The following is a 19,579-nucleotide window of genomic DNA, read 5'->3' as shown; positions in this document are numbered from 1 at the left end:
GACCTGGGCCCTGAGTGCAGATGGGTAATGTACATGCCAAGATTGTGTAAAGCGAGTTTTCCCTTCTGTAACAACTAAGTGAAGAAGCCTTCTGTGAAACTGATAGTAATTTACCTCAAATGTGATGTACCTTTGATTGATCTGCACTGAATTGAGAAAAGTATTGAAGTTGATGTGATATATATGAAATCTGTACTGAACTAAAAGTGTACTGCTTTTGCCTAAGAAAAGAACAAAAGAGAATTTTTATAAAAGGTACTGGTATTTTTCTAAACTGGTGTAGCGTCTTTTATTTTTAGTGGTCAGTCATTGAGTTACTGTGAGTGGGTCCTGTAAGCACTTAACCAACGCCTTGGAGTTTAGCTGTTTCCCCTACTGTGCCAGGCTACCCTATGTAGTCTAGGATACCCTAGGTCTAACAATACTCAATTGACTTTCAAACAGCGTTTGCCTTTTGACTTACCAAATTCTTACCTAGTGTTCTTACAACCGAAATTTTAGGAAAGGTAATGGGCCTATGAAGATTGGAGCAGTTAATAAAACTTAGTCTGCTGTTCAAAATTACTTTGTGAGTGAGAGTGATCAAGATAATAAAAAACTTGTAGTTGTCATAGAGGTAGTGTAAGTGTATCACATAGTGAGTGATATGAGTATTATAGGAAATGTTAATCATGAGTAAGCCAGAGGTGGAAATATAACTATTGTTTCATGATGTAAAAGATGTTGGAGCTTTTCTTTCAGAAACTCGGGTAAATGGAAGTTTAAGAATACTATTGAGTAATTTCCAAAGAAAAGGACTTTCCATATACTATTTGGTTTCGTGGAAAAGTAAGTGGATCAAAAGTGAGTTAAGATATGTTTTTCTAAATTTTACATTATTTATTGAAACATTGTATGGGTTTTTTAAACACAATCTTTTTGATTGTGTTTTTTTTGCCCACTGTCATATGATGAGTAATATTGAACTCACTGTTTTAAGTGAAATTCAATATATTCTGAAAAAAGCAAAAATAAACCATATAACATGTTGTACAAGTTATATTATATTTTGTATTATGAAATATATATTATACTCCCCTTGTCTCACGCTCACTCACCTTTTTCCACCCTCTATCACTCCTCTTAACTCACCCTCACTGCCCTTCTCTCACCCTCCCTCACCTCCCTTCCCTTATTCCACTTCCTTCACTTATCCTCATTTCCCATTCCTTAACTGCCCTTTCCCTCTCTCCCATCCACCACTTTCCAGCTGTCAGTCACTCTACTTCACTCCCCTTCCCTTCTTTCCTTTCTTTGCTCCCTCAGTAATTCCCCTTCCCTTACTCACCTTACTCCACTTCACTCACTCCTTCTCTCACATCCTCACTCCTCTTCCCTCTCTCTCACTCTTAGCCTCACTCTCTCCGTCCTCTCACTCTCTCACTCCTCTTCCGCAACTCTCACTCCCAATAACTCACCCACACTCCCTCACTTACCTTTCTTTGCTCCCTTACTCAGTCCTTTTCTCTCACTCTTTCCTTCACTACCTCTATGTCCTCACTCCCTCAGTCCCCTTGTCTTACAATCACTCGCCTTTATCCACCCTCTATCACTCCTCTTTCCTCAACCTCACTGCCCTTCTCTCACCCCCCTCCCTTACTCCACTTCCCTCACTTACCATTCCCCATCCTTAACTGCCCTTCCTCTCACTCTGCTCCCGCAGTCACCTTTTCACAGTCCCTCTGCTTCACTCCCCTTCTCTTCTTTCCTTCCTTTGCTCCCTCAATCATTCTCTTTCCCTTACTCAACTTACTCCACTTTACCCACTCCTTCTCTCACTCCCTCTGTCCTCTCACTTCCTCACTCCTCTTTCCTCACTCCCTCTCCGTTACCCTCACTCCCTCGGTCTCCTCACTCTCACGCCCCTACACTCACCTTCACTCACCTTCCATCCCTCATTGTCGTGAATCCACCTTCACTCACTCCCCCTTCCCTGTTACTCACTCCCCTTCCCTTACTCCCCTTTTCTCATTTAGTTTTGCTAACTCACATTCCTTTAGTATCTTACTCACCTTCAGTTCATTTCTCTCTCCCTCTCTTCCTCTCTGTCACTGAATCTATCTGCCTCATTATCCTCTTAGTAATTTGCTCACCCTCTATTTCTTTTTCCCTCTCTTTGTCCTTCACCATTCCTTTGTTTCCCTTTCTGTGTCCTTCACTCCTACTTTATCTCTTAGTACCCTTTTATGACTTTTAATCTCCTGCCTCGTCTCTTGTATTTTATAATAAATATTATTAAAATTATAAGTAATTTTTTTCCCTCTTCCACAGATATTAAATTTAATAAAAATATGTCATCAAGTTTACATTACTTATAAGGTAAGTTTGACAAACAAAATTTACTTTCTCATCACTCATTTCCTTAACCTCACGAATCTTTTCTCAACCACCCTCACCCCAGTTTCCTTACTCCACTTCCCTCACTTATTCTCATTCCCCATGTTTACTCCCCTTTCCCTCACTCCCCTCCCACACTCACCTTCTTTCAGACCCCCTGCTTTACTTCCCTTCCCCTCGCTTCCCTTTCTTTGCTTATTCACTCATTCCCCTTCTCTTACTCACCTTATTCCACTTCACTCACTCCTTCTCTAACTCCCTCTGTCCTCTCACTTCCTCACTCCCATTCCCTCACTCCTCTCTTAGCCTCACTCTCTCCGTCCCTGCACTCTCTCACTCCTCTTCCGTCACACTCACTCACTATAACTCACCCACACTCCCTCACTTACCTTTCTTTGCTCCCTCACTCAGTCCCTTTCTCTCACTCTTTCCTTCACTACCTCTATGTCCTCACTCCCTCAGTCCCCTTGTCTTACCCTCACTCACTTTTATCCACGCTCTTTCACCCATCTTTACTCATGCTCTCTGCCCTTCTCTCACCTTCCCTCACCCCCGTTCCCTTACTCCTGTTCCCTCACTACCCCTCATTTACCATCCTTCTCTCCCCTTCCCTTTACTTTCATCCCCCACTCACCTTCTCTCAGTACCTATGCTTCAGTCCTCTTCCCCTCTATTTCCCTTCCTTCGCTCACTTACCTTACTCCACTTCACTCCGTCCTTCTCTCACTCCCTCTGTCCTGTCACATCCTCATTCTCCTTCCTTCACTTCCTCTCTCTTAGCCTCACTCTCTCCGTCCCTTCACTCTCTCACTCCTCTTCCGTCACACTCACTCGCTATAACTCTCCCACACTCCCTCACTTACCTTTCTATGCTCCCTCACTCAGTCCCCTTCTCTCACTCTTTCCTTCACTCCCTCTGTCTCCTCACTCCCTCACTCCCCTTGTCTCACACTCACTTGCCTTTATCCACCCTCTATCACCACTCTTTCCGCAACCTCACTGCTCTTCTCTTACCCTTCCTCACCCCCATTCCCTTACTCCGCTTTCCTCACTTATCCTCATTCCCATGTTCACTGCCCTTCCCCTCACTCACCTCCCACACTCACCTTCTTTCAGTCCCCCTGCTCACTTCCCTTCCCCTCTCTTCCCCTCCTTCGCTCCCTCACTTATTTTCCTTTCCTTTCTCACCGTACTCCACTTCACTCACTCCTTGACAATATGTAAAGAATATAGCTCTTTTTGGAAAATTGGAGGTAGTTCTAAAAAGAACTGGGTTTTTTCTTCTTTTTTTTTAGTTTTTCCGAACGTTTTAACTAGGGAATGCCAAACTGCTCAACAGGAGCAAAAAAAATGGGGAAAAATTAGAGATGGGTGAAGCAGCGGTGTTCCTCCTTCTTTCGAACAATTAATTCAATGCTCTGCTCCCCGTAGCAGAGTAGTTCATCACAGTGTTTGCATTTTATTTTTAAATCTCCAAACACCGGCTGGAAGTTCGGGATTAAATGTGCTGCTTCTCTTCCCGAAGGTGTTGCTGCTCCGGTGGAGGTGCTGGCTCCATCTCTTGGGGGATTGCGTGCCAGGTCCCTGGTGCTCTCCCTTGCGAAATTATTTGGGTGCCTCCTCTGTACATGCCGGATCAAGTTGGCATTCCCAAAACTATATTTCCGAGTGGGATCCCCACGTGACAAAGTTGTGTCACATATCTTGCAGGTCACTTTTGCTGCATTAACTTTTTTTTGCCCCTCTGGGAAACTAAAGAACTTCCAAATGAAGTGCTCTTTCACTTTTCTCTGGGGGGTGTCCTCAGGTAGGAATTCCAGATCAGAGTCTGAAGAGGGCTCCCTGGAACCAGACATCTTTCTAAAAAAAGAAGTATTTTCAAGAAGAATGGAGAAGAGGTGTTCTCTCAGCGATTGCAAAGAGGTAGTGAGGGAAATGGGTGGAGACTTTCCATAGTTGTGTAAAAAACTGTTATTAACCAATCAAAAGTGTTGTTTTAAGGTCACGCGCTTACGCTACGCGCTCCGGGGCGCTTCCGGGGGTGCTTACGCGGCACGTACGTAGGCGCTTACGAAGGCGCTTCCGGGGGCGCTTACGCGGCGCGAATGAATGACGTGTTGCTCAATTTTCGGAAATGTGTTTAAAAGTCAAAATACGGTGATTAAAAATCAAATATACTACTTTTGTGAGTATGCCACCGAATGTCTTGCATTATTATTTACTTTAAATACATACATATATTTTTTTCGATCGCGGGAATAGCGCTCACGCTACGTTTACGGCTGCGCTTACTGGTACACGCTCCCTGAGCGCTCCAGGGTTTAAATATTTTTTAAAAAAATTAAAAAAAGGGAAGAATAAATTCCAAAAATAATATTATAAAAATATAGAATATTGGAATAATTAGAAAAATATATAATAATTAATAGCTATAAAAATTAGCTATTAAAAAAACGTAATAATTCACTTTAAAAACCATAGGTTTGACACTCGTTATAGTTAGGAATTAGCATTTAAAAAACCTTTGAAATTCACTGAAAAAAACATAGGTTTAACACTCGTTATAGTTAGGAATTAGCATTTAAAAAACCTTTGTATTATCTCATGGATGATGTCATCAGTGATGTCATCAGTGATGTCATTTGAGATGTCATCAGTGATGTCATCAGTGATGTCGCTGGCCATGTCATGAATGATGTAATATGTGACATCATCAGCAGTGGATTGCGGGCGCGCGAGTTATAGTGAGTACAAATAACTATAACGTGGGAATTTCAATGGTTTTGTATGAGTAAAATGTTCAGCTAACTATAACTGGTGTGAAACTTATGGTTTTTTCAGTGAATTTCAAAGGTTTTTTAAATGCTAATTCCTAACTATAACGAGTGTTAAACCTATGGTTTTTTCAGTGAATATATATATTTGCACATAAATTGAAATTTGCACTAGCACTTTATTCTTTAATGCAGAGTTCACAAATGGCGCAGTAGGAACATAAGAGGACTTTGGGTAGTAATTTTGGAACATCAGTTTAAACACTTGATATGTGGTTGATATAATTGTAAAGTTGTCATTTATGACTGTTATATTTTATCCAATTTTGTTTTGGGGATGATCTGTTATCTTTTGTTTTTATTTTATCAGTAATGTATTTACTATGCTTATTTGCACTGTTACATGGCTGTCACAACTTTCGTTCCTTTACCAAGAATATGTCTTTCATGTCTATGTGCCTGTTGACCTGCAAAAGTGATTATTCACAGTATTTAAGCACTCCCATTGGTTTGAATTGTCATGTGAACAAGGCTGCGGTGACGTAGCCGAAATGCGTCATGCTGGAGACGATGGAGAAATAAACCACCTTAATACAAATTTCCTGCGGATTTGTGGTCTGTACCTGGGAAAACGTTGGAGATTGTGGCCGAGGTTCAGGATTCGGAAATATATATATATATATATATATATATATATATATATATATACACACACACACAAAAGTATGAAGTAGTACTGTCAAAGAATATGCTATACTAGGCCACATAATTTGCATTTTCTAGATGCAGACTTCAACCTTGTTGCATAATTTGGTCATTCCCTGTCGCATAGTTCCAGTGGCCCAGGTGATAGGTTATCAGCCTATTCTAGAAACATTTTTAGAAGTGACCATTAAAAGGACACACTCCAGAACTCCGCTAATAACACTCTCACATTACGTTTCAAGAAGAATAAATCTTTGTCACCTTGTAGATCCAGGTAACTCCATCAGTTAAAGCCTTTACTGGCTCTCAAGCAGCCTTCATATTTGGTGATTAACCATTCGCACACATTTCCATTTCACTTAGGTAGCGGGCCCCTTAGTGAGAAGGCTAGTTTATTATTTTGTTTTCTGTCCCTCTCTCAGCTTTACAGCACAGGAGTTCCCCTCATCTCCTCTTTCACTTTTAAACAGAAGCATCTCAAGGTAGCCTTGACTTTTACGGTATGGTTATTTTTGTAAACAGGTGAGTCCAGAAGGTGGTAGGGAGGAGGCCAGCAGGGATGCATTCAGATGCAGAGCCATAATCCTCCAACTCCTGAGGCCCCAAAATAATGGGCAGAAGAAAGAGGGAAGGAGCCGGATCAATGGATAGTTCAAAATAGATGTGGGGGGTCATTTTTTGTTTAGAAATGGACAAAGACAGCTTGCTTGAGAGATGCCCCTCTGGAAAAGCAGGGGTGACATTATTATTATTATTATTATTTGGAATCTTGTATAGCGCACAGTTACCCTTGGGCATCCCAGCGCTCGTTCGTGACTCAAGGGAATGGAGCTAAGAAAACAACATTAAAAAACAGCATTAAGTGGGGAATAGGTGGGTTTGAGTAGCTTTCGGAACCGAATAGTACCAGTCTCTATCCGTAAATTCAAAGGCAGCGCATTCCATAACTTGGCTGCGTTCACCGAGAATCTTCTACCGCCCGTCCGGGCTCTTTTCACTCTGGGCACTTGTAACAAAGATTTGTGGTCAGAGCGTAGAGCTCTGATAGCCTTGTAAGGGAGCACCATATTACCCAAAATGGGAGGACCCTTCCCACGCAGGATTTTATGAGCCGTACAGAGAGATTTAAATGTTATTCTCTCCCGTACCGGAAGCCAATGCAATGCTCTTAGTGCCGGTTTTGCTGACTGTCTCATTGGAATATTCATCAGCAGCCTTGCTGCTGCATTCTGCACTTGTTGCAGTTTATTGAGCGTTGCTTCCGGAGCGCCCAAAAAAAGCGCATTGCTATAATCCAACCTCGAGACAATCAGACCCTGGATAAGAAGTTTCCTGGAAGTCGGAGGGAGAAGGGGTAGAATCTTACGGGCTGATCGGAGCAGAGCAAAGCAGACTCCGGCCGTTTTTTTGCATGGGTCTTGAAAGACAGGTCTTGTTCGAGCCACACACCCAGGCTTTTGATCTTCTTTTTGGGGCTTGGAGGGTCACCAAGACAACTCGGCCAGCTGCCTGTCGGCAAAAAAGGCCCCGCATGTCCCAGCAGCATCAGCTCTGTTTTAGAGCCGTTCAGTTTTAGTGCTGAATTGCCCATCCATGTATACACCTTGGACAAGCAGGAGTGCAACAGGTCCGGATGATCCACCAGTTGGGAAAGGGCCACCACCAACTGGGTATCATCAGCATAGCTGATAATTTTGATACCCAGTGGTGCCACCACATCCTCCAATGGTGCCATATAGACATTAAACAATGTGGGGCTCAGGGAGGAGCCCTGAGGCACACCACATTGAAGGGGGATGGGGGCAGATTGTGCACTACCTTCCCAGACTTGGTAGGTTCGTTGGTGCAGAAACGACGCGAGCCACTTCAAGGCCATTCCAGTCAGGCCTACCTCTGACAGTCGCTGGAGCAACACCTGATGGTTAACGGTGTCAAAAGCCGCACTAAGGTCCAGGAGGATCACTGCCACTGATCCCCCTGAATCCAGAATGCTCCTGGCTTCTTCCACGACTGCCAGAAGGGCAGTATCAGTGCTTTGGCCCGGCCTGAATCCCGTTTGGGAAATCCGCAACAAGCCATTGGACTCCAGGAACTGTGACAGTCGCCTGTTCACCAGTCTCTCCGCGATCTTACCGAACCCGGGCAGCAAGGAAATCGGTCTGAAATTAGCCAGGTCCGATGGATCTAGACCAAGCTTTTTCAGAAGGGCCTTTACAACCGCTTTTTTACAACTGGGTGGAACCACTCCCTGCGCCAGAGATGCATTGATAAGATCTGTTACTGGTGCAGCAATAGTGGTTGCTATCTGCTTGAGGTATCTCATCGGAACAGGATCCCTAGGTGAACCACTTTTTATGGCCCCTAGAACCTTGCGAACTTCGTCAATGGTCACTGGACCAAAGACGTCAAGCTTGTTCTGAACATCACCTCGCTGTTCGCCTATATCTGATTCCAGGGCAGGACGTGGTATGGAACTTACGATGTTTACTATTTTCATATGAAAGTAGTTAGCCAGTTCCTTACATTTCTTTTGAGGACTCTCATGGCTCACTGACGGTTCCGGAGATTTCAGAAGGTCTCTAAAGACCTTGAAGGACTCTCTAGAGGAGTTAGCCGAGTTGCCAATTCTCTCCTCATAGAACTTGGCTTTGCCGTCCCGGAGAGCGGCTTTATATCCTCTAATTGCCGTACGATACTCATTCCGGGTTGCCTCTCCCCAATCCTTTCTCCAAATCCTCTCTAGCCTTTTGCAGCCTTTCCTAAGAGTTCTTAACATCTGGGTATACCAAGGGGCTGAACCCACTCTCTTCTCCCTCTTCGGCATTCTCTTTTTAGGGAGAATGGCGTCCAGGGACCTATTTAGCCAATTTCCCAGGTTCACATCAGCAATTAGTGGATCCAACACCGGGCGCGGGCAGGTAGCATCCAGGTTAGTAATCCAGCGCTCTACTGGTAACCTGGACCAAGCCCTGTCAACCGAGTAGGTCCTAGGAATAGTTACATCCGTTGAATCGTACTGCCAATTGAAAGGAACCAGAAAGTGGTCTGACCACGGTAAAGCCAAAGGGGTCAAGGCTTCAATCCAGTCCATATTCGAAAAGACAGGATCCAGTAAATGACCCTTACAATGCGTGGCCCCTGAGTTAATTAGCCTCATATCAAAGGCTTTCAAATCACCCTGCAGGTCGACAGCGAGTGTGTCATCGGGGTCGTCAAAATGGAGATTAAAATCTCCGAGTGCCACAAAATTGGCAGTCGACGATGCCAAGAGCGTAACAGTTTCCACCAATGAACTGGCGAAATTGCCTGCACACCCCGGTGGGCGATACACTAGGAGGCCTGATATGGAGGTCGTGGCTGACATCCGTAGTGAGAATTAACAACTCTCACAGTAACGTACCCCCCCGTCCTGGGCTCTACAGACCAGCGTGTCCCTATAAATGATAGCAATACCACCTCCTCGTCCAATAGGCCTATCTACATGATAAATTAGATAGCCAGGGGGAAGTGCTTGCACCATATCTGGGCCCGAACTAGACGTGGTCCAGGTTTCTGATAAAAACAAGATATCCAACTCATGGTCTTGTACGAGGGAATTGATTTCGATTGAATGACTAGGAAGGGACCTACAATTCAGCAGAGCCATTAGTAGGACATATGGGGGTCTCTTAGTTAAAGGGCCATCAAGACCATTGGTGCAACAGGTGCAATGGCTCTGGGGTCAGGGGTGTTAGTGGCCACTTCACCCGAATCATAGCTGTCCTACTACAAAAAAGAGCAGCAGTGGCCTTGTTGCTACTATTAAGGCCTAGGTCACACTTGCTATGCCTGGAACGGGGCCCAAACTGCGAGGGGGTGCGATGTATTTTGTGATGTCCCGGTGAAGTGACAGAGCAGACAACCTTCTTCACAGAGCTGCAGGTGTCATTGGTGCTACAGGTGCAGTGGCAATGGGTCCCTGCAATATGAGTGGCAAACTAAAACACAATTATAAACTCTTATTATCCTTCCTTGCTTGAATTGAGACCCAGTGCACATCTGCAGTGACAATGGAAGTGGAAGAGGTGTGGCGCAGCGGCCAGGGTGACTAACTTCGGAACCCAGGGGCTCACGGTTCGATCCCTGGTGCTGGCGGCAGATCAGCCCAGCACCATGTGACTCTGGGCAATAGCTTGCTTAATAGCGTCTTGACACCTTCGGGTAATGTTTACGCTTCAAAAAAAAATTTTTTTGCTTCAGGCCATGGAGCAAAGGCCCAATAGGAGGGGAAAATTGAATCAGAGGAGAAACCATAGTTCTGGCATCAGAGAGGCTGTAGGGAGGGAGATGGTACATGATGGGAGCCCATGTTTTTAACAAAGGACACAGGACTCAGCCTGCTTTGTACGACAGTATCTAATATTAGTGAAGCAGGTGTTGAGGCACTGGGGACCAAGGGCCCCACTGTCTCAAAATTATGACTTTTTCTTGAGCTAATGGCTATGGGGGATTAATTTGCTTGCTAGCATTAGAGACATGGGTCCCTTTGCCACAAAAATGGGGCAACGTGTGGGGGCTCGGTTTTTTTTCTCCTGACAGTGACGAGATATGGCCTAATGATGAGAACTGTTGACTTTAGAAAAGGGGAACCAGGTTCAAATCCCAGCATTGGCTTAACATTCTGTGATTTTGGGCTAATCACTTAATCTCTCAGTGCCTATCAAAAAAAAAAAATCAATCTAACTGTGTGTAATGTAACTGGTGCTCATGTAAAGCACTCCAATGCACTTGGGTGGAGTCTGTGCTATACATAACTAAAAAAGGGATACAGAGCCTCTTTCAGGGTTGGAAGGATGATCAGTCATGGTGGGAGCTGGGTGAAAGAGGCAGATGACATAGCCAGCTATTGAGGCCTTAACTATCATCCGTTTAGCAGGTGCAGTTGCATTGGGGTCGAGAGTGTGAGGAAGGTAAGGCATGGAGGTAAGAGTTCTCTAGGGCCCTAGGACCGCTGCCCCAAATATCAGCACGGCAGGCCTGAAGATATTCTTGGAGCAGCTATGTCCCACTGGGCTACACAGGTCCAGCAGGCGAGCGCAGCCTTGGCTGTCCATCCCGGCAGCTCCCGAAGAGGGCCCCAATGCAGGCAAGTCGCCAAGTTGACAGGAGTGCACCGGGCTTGGGGCAGAGGCAGAGTGCCACCTCTTCCCTCTGTGGATGCCCCAGTAGCAGCCTGCCCTGGCGCCATAGGCCTCACTCATCCTCAAACGGGGTCCTTAGTCTCCCTGCAATCCAGGAGGAGAGGCACCGCAATCAGGATGTCTGCCCCGCCAGCACCCTCTGCCAGGTCCACAAGCCGCCGCATCACGGTGCCTCTGAGCAGTTGAGTCTCTCCAACTCGGGCTCACCACACTTGCGCGGAGCATTCTCAGCAGGTCACTGTGCCGGCCTCCGTGTCATTGCTGCAGCCGCCTGCCTCCGGAGATCATCAGGAACAGGCACTGGGTCGGCAGCTTTCGCCCTCCTACCCCCCGGGAGAGAGAGCCAGCCAGGTTGCTGTTCATCTTTAAGTCAAGTTGGGGGTAATAGGCCCCAGCAAGGCCCGCCGCAGCTGCCAGCTTGGGGCCAAACACCGCTGGTGGCCTCAGCCCAAGAAGATTAAGTGCTCTAGGCAGTCAGCAAAGCAGCCATTACAGACTGCACACTCTCCTGGGCCCTGTCTTTCAGTCCCGGAAAGCAGGATTGTTGCGATGTTCCCGAGAAGCATATAGCCCGACAGGTGCAGAGGAGCTCTTCAAGTCAGCTCCTGCACGGGCGCCATCCTGGACATGCCCCCTGCCCATATGTTTAGAGTGGCAAGTGGAACAAGAAGCACATAGCTCACTGCATAATAAGCCCAAACTAACAGGTAGGAATGCTTTACCGGTCAGCTTGCAGGTACAGCTATCATAGCACACATGCATACTCATGTGTTCCTACACCTTTAAACTGCCGCTACCCAATAATCCACTTCCAAATAGTTGAACACAATATTACATTGCTGTCCCTGGGTCAGGGTACTTGTGTGCAAAAGTATATTCTGACATCTGACAAAAGGGACGCAAACATTAATAACATTCAGAAACTTTCCTTATTTTGACAGGTTGAATTGTTTCCACGAAATAGGATTCAAACATACTTTCTACCCAAAAGAAAGACTGAGGGCCTAATTTAGAACTCGGCGGACGAGTTACTCCATCTGCGGTCTGCTGAAATGTAAATCCTATAGGACAGAGGTCTTCAAACTTTTGTCGGCCGAGCCCCCCCATCTAAACATTTTTACACGTCGAGCCCCCCCACCGCCACCACCACCTGATAAAAAAGTTCTGGAAGCTGGTACTCTGCATCATTGATGGCCATTCCCTCCTGCACAGCCCAGGTTTTATAGGGCAAATAATATTAAATAAAGTAAGAGTGTTTAGTAAACTGAAGTTTTTGTAGTGTGTGTGCTTATTCTAAACTTCAAATGAAAAGAAAACAATTAGCACAAGAAATTTCATTGGTGCTTTATTTTTCACATAAAACACAAAATGTAGGATAGATTAGCAAAAACACTCCCAAAACACAGGTGTGGGAGTGCATGTTTTTCTCAACAGAGAGAACGTGCGGATGGATGCTTGCTTCTGCCATCCTTAGGTTGTGCTCCACTTCCAGTCTTGAGCAATGCCTGGAAACGGGAGTGCTCACAAAATGTTGCAATATATTTTTTTCAGTTTTTTGTAATGCGAACATGACCCAAAGGTATTGGAGCACTTTACAGGAGCATCTTTTACATTACACAAGCACACATTCATTTTTTGTAAGCACAGGGAGATTTAGTGATTTGCCCAGAATCACAGGAAGTTGAGCAGACATCAAGAATTGAGCCTGGTTTCCCAGCTCTACAGTCATCAGATCTGGCTGTTGTGCCACATCCTTGCCCCTAAACAAGCTATCAGAAAAAGTAGTTCCACAAAACATGCTTTCTGACACAATTAAAAATGCATGATTATGTAGCTTTGCTGTTTTCCACCCCTTCTTAGAGCCCCTGAATCTCGACTCTTCCTATCACTGGAAGAATTAGCCCCTTCCCACTCCCCGCCCCCTCCAAAACTGTTGCGCCTCTGGCCTTTAAAGACCTGTGACTCCAGATACTCTCAGCCGAGCCCCCAGCAGCTGGAGCTGCAGCAGCCCGGGCTAAGATGCACGACTGGCACCTGAAAGCAACAATAGAAGGTGAAGTGCGTGCCCCCCCTGGAGGGATGCTGCGCCCCACAGTTTGTAACCTGCACACGTCACTTTTTCATGTATTTTGTTTTCTCACATTTGTCACTTTTGCCTCATGTAACTTAACGTTTGCTTTTGTAATTTGTTCACTTGTAATTTTCTCCACATGTATCATTGCTGTTCCTGTTGTGAAGCGCTCTGACACCTTTGGGTAAAGTCCGCGCTATATAAAAAAAAACATTCCAACGCAGAAATAAAGGGTAATTAAGTGACAGACAGTTTTGGAGCTGCCAGCCGCACCGAGTACTTCGCAGGTCTTTAAAAGACCATTAACGCTTTAATGAGGCTTTGTTGCTTTTCATCCCTTCTTAAGAGCCCCTGAATCTCCACTCTTCCTATCACTGGAAGAATTAGCCCCCCTCCCACTCCCCAACCCCTCTGAAATCTTTCCGCCTCTGGCCTTTAAAGACCTGTGACTCCAGACACTCAGCCGAGCCCCCAGCTGCTGCAGCCCAGGCTGAGATGCGCGACCGGAGCCTGAAAGGAGCAATAGAAGGAGAAGTGCGCGCCCCCCCTGGAGGGATGCTGCGCCCCCCCCCCCAGGGGGGCGCCCCCCACAGTTTGAAGACCTATGCTATAGGATATAATTGGATTAATATGTTGGTGGACGAGATATCAGTCACCGTTGTGAAGGAGTAACCCGTCTGCTAAGTTCTAAATCAGGCCCAAGGTATCCAACACTTGTTATGTACTGGAATCATGAAGGAAATGAGGGGGATCAAGCTGGATTCTGGATTTGGCAGATACTATTGAGGTGAATTTGGGCTCCACCCAGTGAAATATGTTGAACTTGTCCTGTTCTTTCTCCCAAATATGAAGCCTGGATCTCAAAACTGGTCATGTACTGGAATCAATGCAGGAAATGAGGTGGTTTCAGCTGATATTATTGAGCCGCTTCTGGGCTGAACTCAAATAAAAATGTGTCCTGGTGTAGTTTGCCAACACTGGGACACATTCAGCAGGGCCCACTAGTTGTCTGCTTTCTGTTTGGAGGAGCAACTTGCAGGTGGCGATGAGACTTTCACTTCAAGCTGGGTCCAAAACAAAGCCCTACTTTTGTTCAATCAGCATAATGACTGGCAGTTATATGGAGCTTAACACCTATATGGCAATGCAATGGAGGGAAACAAAGTAATATATCTTATTATTACTTCACAATACTTAAGAGGATCTTTGAGTTGGAGGCAAGTTGTTGCCTTTGTTCAACCTCTGTATGTAAGAGATATGCATGTACTGTAGGAACGTCAGATCTAGATGCCTACATGAGCAATAATACAAGTTACGATTTAAAAATGTGCATACTCAATTTTGTTTAGTTGCTTTATAATGCTACTTGCCGCAACGTAGGTTGTCGGAGTGCTTTACATCTCTCACACACACATTATACAGAGACAATAAATCATACATGTGTATAAACTAATTTACATGAAATGTTAAAGACATAGAATTGTAAAGGCGTAGGAGTCACATATCAGACATACTGGTAGACATTACAAAGCATGCATGGTCAGAAGAAACAGTCAGGATTTAAAATGTAGCACAGAGGCACTACCCAAAGGAGCCCGTAAGAAACCGCAGAATAATGACAGATTGAGAAAAAAAAATCAATAAGGTTCTAAACCAGTACCTTGCTGTTTGCGTACAGCTCCTTGATACCAGTTCATAGATCACTCTTCTAATTGCAAATTATGTAACGAAAGTAACAAAGAGAGTGTTGGGTCAAAAGCAGTAACCCATTTAGCTATCTACATAAAATACAAGTGCATTAACCACCAGTTGTTGTATCGTTATTATTATCCCCAGAGAATTGCTGGGCACACGCAGATCTCTGCAGAGGTGCCCCTACCGAGTAAGACATTGTATAATGCAGCCTCTTTATGACCAATTATGTAAATCGGAACAGATTATAGTCATATTTATCCTCCATACCAAGTTCTTTGTGGCAGAATTTTTTTTAAAGGCTATAAATTGGCTGTAAGATAGGGTGACCAGGTTTTGAGAACCAAATACCGTGACAGGACATAAATAAAAGTAGGACTAAATTCCTTGGTCTTACTTCTAGATCTGGCCTTTCGCGGTTACCCAGGTAAATATGTGCCTCTATATACATGGCTTTAAGTGGGCCGGGTCTCACCAGTACTGAGCACCTGCAGTTTTTTTAAATGGGGCCTCGAAACGGGTCTCTATCGGGCTCTGTTTTGTGCCCTGTCATTTTTTTTCAGACTGCAGTGAGAGCAGACTGCTGTCACTGCAGTCTGAAAAAAAAGGACCACCTATCCCAGGCACAAAACAGAGCACGATAGAGACGCGTCTCAAGAAAGCAGGCAAATCGATGTGAGTGCGCTCACACTGCTCGCTTCCCACTAGTGGATAAATTGTGGCATGATGTCATGCCAGGTGAGCGTTGTAGGATGAGGGAAATCCCTCAAAGATTAATTTCCCCTCTGGATTTCCCTTTTGTTTTTGAAACTCAGGTGCAACAACATCATCGTGGTATCACCAGGGATTTAAGTAGAAGCTTTTTCAATATTATATATTACAAGCCATAGTTGCTGCTTATTTATCCTATGCACCTAACAAACATTGACAAAGCCAATAGTCCTGACTTGTTGTAGGTATGATGTTACTTGTTGTATCATATCTGGATGCAATGACAGAAACAGCAAAATACTAGTCGGGTGACCCACTATGATAACCACAGATTTTTAGTTTACATGTTTTTAAACCACGCCCTTAATTACAGTGGCCACGCCCCTTTGAGAGACCCCCTCCAGTTTTTTCATCCCACCTAAAGCCCTGTCTATGTAGATTTATATATGAGAGGTTTGTAAATGTGTGCCTATATATACACATATGTAGGCACATTTACTTAACATTATCTACGGAGGACCTCTACTCTGAGCCCCCTGCCTTTCTCTCCACCGGTCGACAGAAAAAGAATGAATGGCGTGATTTTTTTCAGTCTGCTGAGGCGCCCGTGAAAAGAGAGCATACTTTCAATCCTCCTTGAAATTACAACTACTGGACCTTTGTCACAACAATCGGGACATGTACTTAAAATGAAGAAATATGTCAGAACACCGGGACAGTCCACCGAAAACCGAGACTCTCCACAGAAATCCGGGTCGACTGGTCAGTGGTCACTCAACTGTAAGAGTCCACCCTGTAAGAGTCCACCCTGCGTGACACAACCCCTTTCCGCTGCCACACATTGAGCCCTAGTGTATGCGTTGCCGGAATATTTGTTTTACTTTTCCAGCACTGACTGGAATAAAGAAACCCAGAAAGCACATAACCTGCCTATGGTTTTCAGTTGTTATTGAGTTGAATTAGAGTACCATCGCACAACACTGACCCTGGCTCAGCTTCAGAGCTGGTGCTGCCTGCGCTCCGAGGGTGTACTTCAGGGACGGGGAAAGCCGAAGCGTCCAGCTCCCTGCAGCATAGCACAGCAACCGACCCGCACCCCACGTCATCGTTCACTGCGGATAACAAAGTCCGCGAGACAAGCCTTGCTTCGACCTTTAACCATACCACTGCCTCTTTCATAATCGACCCCGGAAATAGAAACAGAAAATAATACCGCGCAGTACCAGACCGCTCTGCCTTTCTTGATCCGGAAGTAAAAGTGACTATGACTACAGGCGTCCGGAAAATTCATTCCTGCGACGTTTTTTGTAAAAGAGCTTCTAGAAATTATATATTGGCGACCCTAGTGTTGAAGAACTCATGCAGGCGGGAATGAAGTAACAGAGTTTTTTATTCAATACAACATCAACACAGGCTCCGGGAGTGGAGCTCAGGAATGCGCCGAGCGTCGGGTAATCAGCTGTCAACTGTCATCCAAGGCAGGTGACGTTAGTAGCTGATGAGGGAGCGGGCAGGACAGTATCCGCAAAGGGACATACATGGCAACGCGTAAGGTGTCCTCGCAGGGGCACAACTATAGAACATAACACATCTTCCCCCGAAGGAACAGAGACAGAAAGAGAGGAGTGGAAAAGGTGGAGGAATAGAGAGAGAGAGAGAGAAAAAAAAAAGAAGAATGGGGTTGGATAAGAGAGTACATGCTGTAGCATCGTGCTACAAATAACCATAGACACAGGTTATAGTTTACTGGAGCTTTATTTAGTACAACCTGTATCGACCCTGTCCCTACTCTAACTGCCCGGTTCCTGTTCCCGGCTCCTCCCGTTCCTGCTCCTCCCTTTAACTCCACCCCCCAACCACTAGACTGCATCACACAATCCTACATCTCCCCCTTTCTTAACAAAATGGGCTTAATTTCCGCAGTGTTCGCAAATCTTCAATCCACTACACGGGTCGGCGGACAGCCTGTTCTTCAAGCCTCAGTAGTGTCGAATCAGTGGTGAGCTTGGCTTTGGTCAATCTTTCCGTTGTCTTAATCAGGGTATCCTTGACTACGTTGCGTGTGAACTGTTTATTCTCACATTCCGCAGTCATCATGTTTCCTTCTTGTGGTGTACCTGCTGTTGGCCCAGATGCTCGATCTCTTTCGTTAGTGGATAATGTTCTTGTTCTCTTCCGAGCACCCGCCTCTACTTTTACTTCCTTTTGTCTTGTCCGGTCGAGGGCAACACTGCCCTCCAGTTCAGGGTCATGTATACCAGACAGTATGGTGCTATCTGAAGAGATTGTCTTGTTTGGTTCGGTAACTCATTCGCGGCCTCGGGTTGTCTGGCGAACTCTTGGGCTATCTGTGCATAGGCATGTCTCTCTCTCATCCGACGATGATCTCTCTCTACTGACACGTCCGGCTTTCCTTGCGGAGTGACTGGCTGGTTGTTGTGGTTATTGTTACTGTCCCTTTAATGGAACTCCTTCAGACTCATCATCTTGACATCATTATGAGAATGTTATGTTTTCTCCTGAAGAGTCAGTTGCTATAACCTGCTGTTGATGGTTGTACTAATAAAGCTCCTTCTACAACCTATTCTGCATTTGAGCTTTTATCACTGGCGACGAGGGTCAAGGCTTGATTGGGGACAAGCACATACAACCATCAATTCCCCTACCCTTGGAATTTCGTGTTTGGCGTGGATTTTGGATTTCTTCAAGTTTTTTCTCTCCTGTGTTTTGGATTGCTTTGGATTCTACTCATTTGAGTCTACTTGTTGTGCTTTGGATGGCCTACCATAAGGATTACTTGTCATGAGGATTATCAGCCAAGGGATTTCCTTTTGGATTGAATTTACATGCTGGGACCCTACACTTTGAACTGTGAACCTTTCCTATTCATTTTATTGGACTGCTTCATATTGATTTAACAAAACCTACAGTAACCTGTCATCAACATTGGATGAACACGCACTGGATTTCTCCAAAATACAGGTACTGTACTGTTATTGAAATGCCTATTTCTTAAGGCTCACCGTTACATGTTACATGTTGCCATTTGAATCACCAGCGCCAGCACGTGTCATCACAGGCACTTCGCGCTCACCATAGCGCGAGTGATTCATTCCGTTTCCCGTTCCAACATCATCAGAAGAACGTGTACCAACGCAACAGAGCCTCACGAGAGTGTCCACCACCTTGAAGTGAGCGTGCGGCGTCTTCACTCTCCGGCAGCTTGGATCATCACTTCCTGCCTCTGAACGTCTGACGATTAGCGTCCTACGCGTGACGTCATCACGCGGCGGCCATTTTAGATTACCTTAACAACAACGCCGATGCGCACGGCAGCGCATTTGTTTACCATAACTACAGTCTTAACTACGCCGATGCGCACGGCAGCGCATTCTGACAATTAAATAGCAAATTAACCACGTTAATACGCTCAACAGCGTTTTCTGACTACCAATCATCGAATTTCAGCGCTGATACACAGTAATACTCCCCAGTAAACTTGTTTTCAATTTTCATATTGATATTGATTGTAAATGTGTACAACTTTCTGTAAAAACACTAAATTGCATACAGAGTGTTCTCTACTTTAATATTACATTATGCACCTTCTCACACTTAATTTCACACATTCATTGTAGTTCAATATCTCTTCCTTATCTAAATTACTTCATTTTGACACTGTTTATCTGTATAGTTGGTTGAAATGGCTACTACTTCTAGTATGTCACAGCCACCCCCATTTCTTTCAGAAGAGGGTGAGCCCATTCTTCCCTGGAAGAGATGGAGAAATTTGTTTGACTCATATTTAGTTGCCATTGGGGGAGAGAAATTTTCAGCTTTTAAAAAACAAGCTATATTGTTACACAATTTAGGTGTTGAAGGCAGACACACGTACGATAGTATGGATACCATACCCATAGGTGGAGCGGATGGTGAACCTGCTGATATTTTTGAAATGTCTATGACTATGTTAGAACAGTACTTTGGCCCAAGAATTAACGTTGTTTTGGAGCGACATAGATTTTTTACTCGAGTTCAAGGCGCTCGTGAGCGTGTGGGAACCTATGTTG

The 19,579-nt window shown here is 45.0% G+C and overlaps 1 protein-coding gene across 1 annotated transcript in view; it reads right to left on the bottom strand.

The window, feature by feature from the left end:
• Window positions 1-16,705, bottom strand: part of SDHAF4 (succinate dehydrogenase complex assembly factor 4) — a 101,118-nt gene extending 84,413 nt beyond the window's left edge. The window contains exon 1 of the mRNA XM_078648018.1: window positions 16,495-16,705. Coding sequence (XP_078504144.1) covers window positions 16,495-16,615 — 121 coding nt within the window. The 5' untranslated portion in view covers window positions 16,616-16,705. The remainder of the gene's footprint in view (window positions 1-16,494) is intronic.
• Window positions 16,706-19,579: the final 2,874 nt, after the last annotated feature.

Source organism: Lissotriton helveticus, chromosome 6, assembly GCF_964261635.1.
Source record: "Lissotriton helveticus chromosome 6, aLisHel1.1, whole genome shotgun sequence".
Classification (NCBI taxonomy): Eukaryota; Metazoa; Chordata; class Amphibia; order Caudata; family Salamandridae; genus Lissotriton; species Lissotriton helveticus.
This window is presented reverse-complemented; position numbering and strand designations above follow the sequence as displayed.